This window comes from Dipodomys ordii, unplaced genomic scaffold, assembly GCF_000151885.1.
Source record: "Dipodomys ordii isolate 6190 unplaced genomic scaffold, Dord_2.0 Scaffold189, whole genome shotgun sequence".
NCBI classification, from domain to species: Eukaryota; Metazoa; Chordata; class Mammalia; order Rodentia; family Heteromyidae; genus Dipodomys; species Dipodomys ordii.
The window spans coordinates 2,725,381-2,735,867 of NW_012267405.1; the positions used below are offsets into that span (position 1 = coordinate 2,725,381).

General features: G+C 51.7%; 1 protein-coding gene across 2 annotated transcripts; it reads right to left on the bottom strand.

Annotated features, from left to right (window-relative positions):
* Positions 1 to 1,067: 1,067 nt before the first annotated feature.
* On the bottom strand, positions 1,068 to 3,556 carry Sftpc (surfactant protein C). Of its 2 annotated transcripts, none has more exons than XM_013034439.1 (5): positions 3,365 to 3,556; positions 2,573 to 2,731; positions 2,134 to 2,256; positions 1,794 to 1,904; positions 1,068 to 1,202 (listed from the first exon to the last, which is right to left on the bottom strand). In XM_013034439.1, the coding sequence occupies exons 1-5, from the start codon at positions 3,404 to 3,406 to the stop codon at positions 1,068 to 1,070; spliced, it is 570 nt and encodes a 189-aa protein (XP_012889893.1). In that variant the 5' UTR covers positions 3,407 to 3,556. The 2 variants fall into 2 exon arrangements, with proteins under 2 accessions (XP_012889893.1, XP_012889891.1); XM_013034437.1 differs by having other exon boundaries at positions 1,068 to 1,226.
* Positions 3,557 to 10,487: the final 6,931 nt, after the last annotated feature.

The window sequence follows — 10,487 nt, forward strand, 5'->3', positions numbered from 1 at the left end:
TCTCTCCCGCCGGACCCCCCCCACACACACCCTTTTAGGGAAATGAGCTCGCTGGAGGCGGGTTCTCGTCCAGCTCGGCCCCCACGGGGGTCGGGACTGTGCTCCAGGGGCCCCCCGCCGGGAAGCGCGCCAGCCGGGCGGGGAGAGGGTTCGGTAACCGGGGTCTGGGCCGAGGAAAAGGGGCGCCGATCTCGGGGTGTCCGCCCGCGGCTGCTGACCCCGTGCGGGCCTGAGCCCCTCCCGGTGCGGGACACGCTGTCAAGTCGACCCGGACGCCTTGGCCGCCCCGCCCCTCGGTTGGCGAGCGGATCCCGGCCTGCGGGCCCGCCTCCCCCCACCCCCCCCACCACCTCGGATCCCCGCTCTCCCCAATCTCTCTCTGTCTCTCCGGGTCTTGCGGTCTCTCTCCCGGTCTCTGCCGTGGTGTCTCTCCGGACACACCACTGGAGGGCGCCTGGCTCCCGTGGATGGCTCCCAGGTCCCCTCCCCACCGCCCCCCTTCTCCCCCTGTGGACTGGACTGAACCCCCAGCGCTCTGGGACCGGGGGACAAGGCCAAGTCCCCATTTGCTCCCGCAAGACCCTTCCCTGATCTAGCCGACCCCCAACAGGCGCGGACTGAGCAGGTGTCCAAGGTAGAAATTCCAGCCTTTGTGTGAGTGTGTGTGTGTTTCAATCAGATTGCTTTATTCTTTGTGGTAGGGGTCCCCCTGGCCCATAGAAGCCGCCTCTCCAGGAGGGCCGGTGCCCACCCTCTCCCTGCAGCTCCCGGGGTTTGGGCAGGAGCTGCTCCCTGCCTTTGCTCCTGAACTTTCCTGTCCCGTTCAGGCTTCCACAGACCCTGTGAAGTAAAGGGGTGTTGTTTATGATGTGAGAGAGAGGAACGGGAGCCATTCTGCCTGGGTGTGGTCGGTCAGCCATCCCTTTCCTCAGCTCCCCTATAGACACCCACTCTCCAGGATCCCCAGTAGCCTGGTCAGCTGATGTGGCAGATGGCCCAAGCTCATGAGTCTTCTACTCATGCCTCCCACCCGGGCACCCTAGACACACCTGCTCACCTGAGGAGTCCTAGATGTAGAAGAGAGGGAGCTCTCCACACAGGGTGCTCATGGCAAGACCTAGGAAGGCCCTGTCTCCTGGAGACGCAGAGCCTGCATCCAGCCCCTCCTCTGGGCCCAGCTTAGAGGTGGATGCAGGCTTGGCCTGGAAAGAGACATACATGGGAGTCTGAAAACTAACTGCCTTGCTTTTGTGTACCTGTGTTGTCAGTACTTGGGCTTGAATTCGGGGCCTCTTGCTTTCACCCAGCTTTTTCACTCACAGCTCGCACTCTCCCATTCGAGCCAGGCCTCCAGTTCTAGCTTTTTTGCTGGTTAATTGAAGATTAGAGTCTCAAGAATTTGTCTACCCAGTCTGGCTTCAAACCACAATCCTCAGCTCTGTGCCTCCTGAGTAACAAGGATTATAGATGTGAGCTACTGGTGTCTTGCTGGAAGCCATGTTTCTCTCCCTCCTGCAGCCCTTATTGTGGAACCCTAAGTTTGTCAAGCAACCTCTCAGAGCCTGTTTCCTTTTCCATACGAAAGGCCCTTCCAGCTTTGGGGTCAGAAGCCCATAGGTGGTAGGTGTAGGTATGCCAACAGCTTTAGCAGTGGGAGGATTGGAAACAGGTAGGGAAGATGTGGTGCAGCCTAGGAGAAGCAGAACTTTACAAGTGACAAATAACCATCATTTCGAATCCTCCACCCCACTGCCCTGGGAGAGAGACAGCCCATTCCATCTGCCCCCACACACCTGCAAGGTCTGGAATTTTCGAATGAGAGCTTCAAGACTGGGGATGCTGTCTGGAGCCATCTTCATGATGTAGCAGCAGGTTCCTGGAGCTGGCTTATAGGCAGTCAGGAGCTGGACATGAAACACCATTAGAGGCCATTAAGGAAGGTCCCTGGCCCTACTCATTCCCCAATCCTGGTCCCCAGCTCTCTCTGGCTAGGTTGGGCTCAGATTTGATCAGCTTGGGGAAGATAAAAAGGCCAAGGGATGAGGGGATGGTAGTGATGGAATGGCACCAGTAGATAGTTCTAGCAAAGTCTTGTCTTGGGTTCCCCGGGGCAAGAGGTCCAAGCATACCCACCCGCTGGTAATCATATACAACGATGCCAGTGGAGCCGATGGAGAAGGTGGCAGTGGTATCCATGGGCTCACCCAAGGCCAGGTGTTTCTGGGCTTCCGGTGCCCCAATGCTCATCTCAAGAACCTGAGGTGAGGGGCATAGTGCTACCAGGCATTCCTCTGTGATACCCATGCCCGCCCACTCTTGGTCTGTCTTATTCAAATGCAGTTCCTTCATTCCTGAGGGCGGAGGGGTTTGAACAGCATCAGGTGCCCAAGAAAACTGGTTATCACACCAGAGACCTGGTGGAAAAGCCTAAGCCAAGTTGCCACCCCATTCCTGCCCCTGATACCACCAAACTATGCCCTTGCCTGCCCTTTCCCATTTCTCTTGTGGTGTTTCCCATCTGCCCTCTTCACCCAGCTCTTCTCTCTGGCACGCCTGTCCCAAACCTGCTTACCATCTCGGTATGTTTCTGGCTCATGTGAAGACCCATGAGCAGGGCCCCCACAATCACCACAACGACAAGGACCACCACCACCACCACGATGAGAAGGCGTTTGAGGTGCACAGGGCAGCAGGGGATACGGAACTGCCCCCGAGAGCCTGCTGAGTAGTCCTGACAAGATGGGGGAAGAAGGGAAGAAATGTGAGGTCCTGATGGGAGCCCCCACCCCTCCCCACACAAGCTGGACACCCTCCCATCCCCTATTAAGATGGACAGCCAATGCTTTGGACATGTAGAGAGGGATGAGATGATCAGAGGCTTCTTGGAGAAGGCAGTCTGGATTCCAACAAGATGTTTAGAAGCTTAGAAAGAAATCTGGGTTGGAACATCCAAAAGTGCCTGTCTCTCTAGTCTCATCTGGTGTCTTCCTGAGATCCCTGGCACCCCAGCTATGGCCAACCTCTGTTCCCCAAGGATCCGGGCTACCTCACCACCACACCACCCTTCTTCCTGCCAAGCATGTGTCATCTTTTCTGAGATACTTCCTGTGACCTTGAAAGTTGCTAGGACTCTGTCCTCAGCCCTCTCCACAGTCTTTTCCATTGGCCCCTGGACTTGTCTGTGACATCTGTCTTTGCCAGGAACTCTGTCCTAGTAATCTTGGTATGCCCATCCTAACTTAGCATAGTCCTGAGCTGGTTGAATAAATGAATCTGGATAAGGAAACAAGTCCAGAGAGAATAGAGAATCCAGGATCAGTACACTTGTGCACACACATGCATACACACACACACACACACTCACTGGCGGACTCTCCATCAAGACCTCTTTGCTGCCCACATCCATCTTGCTGCTGGCTCTCTCTTCTCATCTCTCAGGTATGACCAGGGTCTTATATATGTGACTGCAGGGAGAGGGGCAGAGGTGAAGGATCTGATCTCCTGACTGCCAGCCAAGCCCTTGGCTTTGAAGACTGTTTGCTTTTGGCCCTCCAGAGTCAAGACCCTGATAAGCCAGCTGCAAGAGCCCCCAAGGGCCCTTGGCCCAGGCACATGAGTTCTCTTGGCCCCAGCAAGAGCGAAGCTGGGTGAGCTGAGCAAACTTGCCCTCAGGGCACCTGCTCTTCTCTCTGTGGGTGTCTCCTGGCTGGCTTGCTTGTCTTGTTGGCACCTGCCCTACAGTCCTGTGGCTTTCCTTCTTCTTCTGCCAGATGGTGCCTCTCCAGCAGACGCCAAGGGTCTGGCCATCCTATTTCCCAACATAGTTTCCTCAGGCATAGGCATGAGCTTCACGAAGGGGGCTCCACTGAGGAGAAGGGGCTGGAATAGCAGTTGGGGGGGTCTCTGCTGAGGGTATTGTGCATTTCTCAGAGAGGGTCAGTTTCCTCCTTACCTTTGCCTAACCTCAGACTTGTCCTCGGTCATTCCTCCCCTAATTCAGGAAACTCTGTTACCTGGTGGGAAACTTTACTCCTGGGTACTGTTTTGTTCTTTGTTCTGGGCTTGTTTTATAAGCTGAAGTTTCTGTGGAAGATTCCATGCCTGACACCTCTATTTATGTATGTATGTATGTATGTATGTATGTATGTATGTATGTGCTGAAGCTTAAACCTAAACCTTCCACCACGTTGTACCACTGAGCTACGTCCCAGCCTCTGATGCCCCTTTCCTATGTCAGGACAGCCCTGTACAGGGCTGGGTGTGCTCCCAATCTTCCCATTTTTGAACCACCCTTCTGGCATCCTGCTGGCCTCCCATCCTACCCTTCTAGGCTCCTTTAGATATCCTTGAACCCTAAATGTGCGCTGAGAGTGAGTGATGTCCCCTCCACTTTCTCTATTTCCTACCAGCTTTGTCTGCCTAACGAGTTCCCAAAGCTATCTCTGTGCTTGCGGGACCAAGTCAAATCTGCCACCTGCATCCTTCTTGCTCGGAGGTGGTCTCTAAAATCCCTTCACCTCAAAGCTTTCATGAAGCCAAGTCCCTGTGGTTCATGCTTATCATCCTAACTCTGCAGGAGGCTGAGATCTGAGGATTGTGGTTCAAAACTGGCCAGGGTAGAAAAGTCCATGAGACATTTTTCTCTAATTAGCTAGCAAAAAGCAGGAAATGGAAGCGTAGCTCCAGTGCTAGCCTTCAGTGAAAAAGCTAAGGGACAGCATGAATGCAAACCACCTAGCTCATGAGTTCAAACCTTAGTATCGACATGGACACATGCACATGTGCACTCTCTCTCTCTCTCTCTCTCTCTCTCTCTCTCTCACACACACACACACACACACACACACACACACAAAATAAAAAAAACCAAAACTTTTCATGAATGTTTCAGTCTGAGCCCCACACTTTCCTTTCTTGGCCCAACTCTCCTATCCTCTGTTGCAACTCTTCCTTAGTGTCTGCCAGATTTGGTATAGAACTCACCATAGATGCACACATGTTCAAGTCCTTTATGTGAAACAGCATGTATTATTTGCCCAGAGGCTATACACAGCCTCTCTTGGACTTTAAGTCCTCTCTAGATGACATTAAATACCAATACAATGTAAATGCTTTGTAAATAGTTGTAATACTATATTGTTTAGGGAATAATGAGAGGGAAAAAGTACATACTCAGTAGAAGTGCAATTTTTTTCCATAAATACTTTCCATCTCCTCTTGGTGGCTGTAACACTGATGGCTACAGAGAGCCAGCTGTACTTTAACTCAGAAACATCATTGCACTTCCTGTCCCTTGCCCCAGCCTCCCTCACACCTTGTTCTAGCCCTTTGATCATGTGCTGGCCCCCTCCTCTCAAGGCCTGGCAGGTTCCCCTGTCCCCACAAGGACCCCCTCTCCAGCTGGAGGGCCTCAACCACAGCATTGTACATCTGAGCGTAGAGCCCCTGAGACGCTCAGGAAAGGAGAGAGGGAAGGAAATATTTGCTCCCCTTGCTTTCTTTGCCCTCTTAACTGCCCCCATTTAAATATTTGCCCGGCTCCAGCAGGGAGACTGTGTCCCAGGACGAGTGGAAGAAGAGGAGGGGGACCACATCCTCTTCGCTGTTCCCCTCTACTTGGCCTCAGCTGTGTTCAGGTGCCAGATGTAGGAGACAGCCCGCCTAAACTGCCCCCCTTCTGCTTGCCCCCCGCCACGTTGTCCTGGCAACCTTGGGATTGATGGCTGACTCACATGCTCTGGGCCTAAGCCAAGTGGGCAGTTGGCCAGCGGGAGAGCCAAAGAGAACTGTAGGCATCTCGGGGTCCCTGTGGGCATCTCAGGGGGCCGCAGTGCCCCCTACTCTAAGCAGGTGCAGTGTATGGGGGGAGGACCTCTGTTCTCTCTCAGGTCTTCAGTTTCCCCTGGAGGCTGCTCTTAGACTTTCTGGCTTTTTAAATAAAATTGTATTATTGTTTTTTCAGGGCCCTGGTGGCTCACACCTGTAATCCTAGCTGTTCAGGAGGCTGAGATCAGGATCATAGTTCAAAGCTAGCCTAAGCAGCAAAGTCCTTGAGGCTCTTATCTTCAATTAACCTCCCCCCTCTCTCTCTTTCTCTCTCTCTCTCTCTTCAATTATCCATTGGGGAGGGCCAGGGGGAACAAGTGGAACTGTGGTACTAGTGGTAGAGCACTAGCCTTGAGCAGAAAAGCTTAGGGACAGCACATAGGCCCCAATTCAAGTTCCATGACCAACAACAACAAGAAAAAACAAAAACACTTGTTTTTGTATGTTTGGGCACTGGGCTAGGTTTCTAAAGTGACATTCACATATTGACCCCACCTGGTAGAGGTCTTGAGCTCCTCCAAGGAGAAAAGAGGGTAGGCGTTTAGTTGGGCAACTACAGCCCTCCACCTGGGCCCTCAGGCTAGTCCTGGGCTACAAACTTCTAACTTCTAGTGTTCGGCCACGCCTGCTGCACCTCACCTGACATTCAGCAACCCAGTGTCATTTCTTTTTTTTCTTTTTCTTTTTGTCAGTCATGGGGCTTGAACTCTGCGCCTGGACACTGTTCCTGAGCTCTTCAGCTCAAGGTGAGTGCTCTACCCCTTGAGCCACAGAGCCACTTCAGGTTTTCTGGTGGTTCATTGGAGATAAGAGTCTCACGGACTTTCCTGTTCAGGCTGGCTTTGAACCGTGATCCTCAGATCTCAGCCTCCTGAGTAGCTAGGATGACAGGCGTGAGCTTCTCATGTCATTTCTATCAGCCATGTGGGAGACTCTTGTCACTCTATCTTCCAAGCAGGCAGCCATGCTGGGAGGGAAAAGGGCATGCTTTCCTCGTGTTTCTGTGAACCTGCCACAGAGCGAGCAGCGTGCACACAGCCCACATATTCCTTCCAGGTCTCCCTAGTTCCTTCCAGTGGCAGCTCTGAAACCTGGAATAGGTCATTCTGCTTTTCTGGCCATTAATATGGCCATCTGTGAAATGAAAATACAACTTCCTGTCTTGTCTAACTCACAAAGGTGTGAGGTCTCAATGACATCGTGGGTGTGAAAATCCAATCATCCAGCTCACCATCACCTACTTCATCCCACCCCACCCCCAGCCTCTCACAGCTAAGCCAAAGACCCAAATTCCCATTTCCGTGTGGCTCTGGGTTACCCTCGGTGAGAACTCTGCATGATGGGAAGCCCCACGGTGGCTCCCCTTCTGTGCGCCTCTCCCTCTCCTCTTCCCAGCCCCTCAGCTGCGTGGGTTGGGACAAGATTCACTTGCCCTTTGTGTGCTGGGCAGAGCTGTGCCAGGGACGGGCAGGGACGCCTGCCCAGTCACCCTCCCCACCCCCTCCCTCTGTTTCTCCCCTCCCTTCAAGCTGGCATGGAGAGGGAAGCACAAGCAGCTGGATGGGCAGAGGCAAGTGGGTATCACAGGCCAGGGGCATCCCTGACTTGGAGAATGTGGACTTAAGCTCAGAGCAGATGCCCCTGCTGGCACAGGCTGGAGACAGCTGGGGCAGAGTCTTAGGATCATCAGTCTGGGTTCCCTGGACTGTTGTGAACAGAGCACAGAACTGGAATCCTGCACGGACTCCCAGGCTCCCCTTCCCTCTACCCATAAGCTCTTGGGACAGAACCCCTAGCTCTCCCCCATCCCAGGTGACATGAAGGGAACAGCAATTCTCAAACTCTTTGGTTTAAAGACCTTTGAGACAAAGTCTCAAACTCTTGATCCTCCCGCCTCTGTTCTCCTGTGTAGCTGGGATTCTAGTGTATCATCACACCGGCAGGACCTCTTAGTATTCTCAATAACATGGAGAATACCTAAAAAGCTTCTCTTCATGTGGACTAACTCATAATTTATTTATAAGTTGGTATTTACTAAGAATATTTTTTTTGCCGGTCCTGGGGCTTGAACTCAGGGCCTGGGCGGTGTCCTTGAGTTTCTTTTTGGTCAAGGCTAGCATTCTACCACTTGAGCCACAGGGCCACTTCCTGTTTTTTTTTCTGCTTATGTGATACTAAGAAATCAAACCCAGGGCTATGAACATGTTAAGCAAACACTCTATACCACTAACCTACATTCCCAGCTCAACTAAGAAGGTTAAAAATCTGTATTTATTTAAAATAGGGTCATTCCAAACCTACCATATAACATAAGTCACATATATTTGTTTTAATTTTTTTAATTTTTATTGTACAAAGAGGTTACAGTTGCAGTTACATAAGTTACAGTTACAAAAGTCAGGTAAAGAGTACATTTCTTTTTCTTTCTTTCTTTCTTTTTTTGGTTGGTCATGGGGCTTGAACTCTGGGCTTGGGCGCTATCCCTCAGCTCTTCAGCTCAAGGCTAGCACTCTACCCTTGAGCCACAGCGCCACTTCTGGTTTTCTGGTGGTTTATTGGAGATAAGAGTATCACGACTTTCCTACAAGGGCTGGCTCTGAACCTCAATCCTCAGATCCCAGCCTCCCGAGTAGCTAGGATTGCAGGCGTGAGCCACCAGTACCCTGAAAGAGTCCATTTCTTTTTGGACATTGTCACCCCTTTCCTCGCTGTCTCTCAGTTTTTCCCTCCCATCCCCACCCACAAGTTGTATAGTTCATTGTCAACATAGTGTCCAGTGAGTGCCATTGTCCACCTATTGTCCTTCCATTTCTGCACCCCCCCCTTATACTCCCAAAGACATATAAATAAACAGGACAAAAAATGAAAACAACTACAAAGAGAAAAAAACTTGTTTCCAATTCTTGGAGTTCATTCAGCAAATATCATTTTGCATGATCAGATGCATTGTGCCTTTGTGTTCCTCTCCTAAGAGTATCACAAATATTTTAAAATTAAAGAGAATCTATATCACCTTTAAAAATTTCTAACTACTTTTGTGAGCACAGAAGTAAAAAAGAGTGGGGCTGGGAAGGTGGCTCAGTGATAGAGTGCTTGTCTTGCATGCATGAGGCCCTGGGTTCGATTCCTCAGCACCACATAAGCAGAAAAAGCCAGAAGTGGGCCTGAGGCTCAAGTGGTAGAGCGCTAGTCTACAGCTGAAGAGCTGAGGGACAGTGCCCAGGCCCAGAGTTCAGGCCCCAGGACCGACAAAAAAAAAAAAAAAAGTAAAAAAGAGCAATTGTGTGTGTGCGTGTGTGTATGTATGTGTGTGTGTGTGTGTGTGTGTGTGTGTGTTGTTGGGTCTTGAACTCAGGGCTTCTTACATGCTAGGCAGACACTTGACCACTGTGTCACATCTCCAGCCTACAGATTATGTATGTGTCCTTCCTATGAAAAGCATTTTGGGGGCTGGGAAGGTGGCTCAGTGGTAGAGCGCTTGCCTTGCATGCCAGAGGCCCTGGGTTCGATTCCTCAGCACCACATAAGCAAAAGAAAAAAGCCGGAAGTGGCACTGTGGCTCAAGTGGTAGAGCACTAGTCTTGAGCTGAAGAGCTGAGGGACAGCGCCCAGGCCCAGATTTCAGGCCCCATGACCGGACCCCAAAAAAAAGCATTTTGTTGTCCTTGGTTGTGGGGCTTGAATTCTGGGCCTGGGTGCTGTCCTTGAGATCTTCAGCTCAAGGCGAGCATTCTACCACTTGAGCCACAGCACCACTTCCAGTTTTCTTGTGGTTTATTGGAGTTAAGAGTCCCACGGACTTCCCTGCCCAGGCTGGCTTTGAACTGTGATCCTCAGATCTCAGTTTCCTGAGTAGCTAGGATTACAGGGGTAAGCCACTGGTGCCTGGCTATGAAAAGCATTTTGACTTCCAAGAGTCCATGGGCGGTTATCAAGAACCTCTGGGCTCCCAAAGCCACTCTTTGAAGATCCCTCAGTGAAGAGAAATCTCTGAACTTGAGGTTGAACTTCTGGTCCTAGGACCACACTGCCATGGAATCCCTCAGAAGGGCCAGAGTTACCTCCACCAACTGCACAGCACCTGTTAGACACAGTAAGCAAGCCTGCCACCTCTCTCTTTCTCGAAGCCTCAGTTTCCTCATTTGTGAAATTCCCTCCTTTGGTGTTTACTAAGAAATGTTAAATGTTTGTTTAAAACAGCTCTTCCAAAGCTACTATACAACACAAGTCACATGTATTTTCAAGTGAAAATAACTATGATTGTTGGATCTGGTCTTGATTGGTTCTGGGAAGGACTGGCGGGGTTGTACTGTGCTGTAAGGAAGTCCCAGAATCCATGCCCTCTCCTGTCCCTTTTCTGTTCATAGTCATAGAGGCCCTTGCTGTTCGTGAAAAGAGCAACCTTGAACTCGCGACCTCGCCTGTCAACCCACACACACGTGTCGCTTCAGCCAGGCGTCAGGTCCCCCACATCCCAGACAGGCGCGCAGAGGCGCACGGCCCCCAGGGCCGCATGTGAGGACCGGCGTGAGCACACAGTCGCCCATGTCTGTAGTCACACGCACGCGCTGGGCTCAGAGCCCTGGGAACCCGAGAGAGCGCCGGGCGCCCTGCGGCCAGGTGCCGCCCGCGATGGCTCTCGGGTGGGCGTGGGCCTGCCC

Excerpts from the sequence above, each read along its gene's own strand:
- Sftpc (XM_013034437.1), bottom strand. The coding sequence starts at position 3,406 with ATGGATGTGGGCAGCAAAGAGGTCTTGATGGAGAGTCCGCCA. Across the intron at positions 2,257-2,572 it reads GCCAGAAACATACCGAGATG|GTTCTTGAGATGAGCATTGG; the intron begins GTAAGCAGGTTT and ends CCCTCACCTCAG. Across the intron at positions 1,905-2,133 it reads TTGTATATGATTACCAGCGG|CTCCTGACTGCCTATAAGCC; the intron begins GTGGGTATGCTT and ends TTTCATGTCCAG.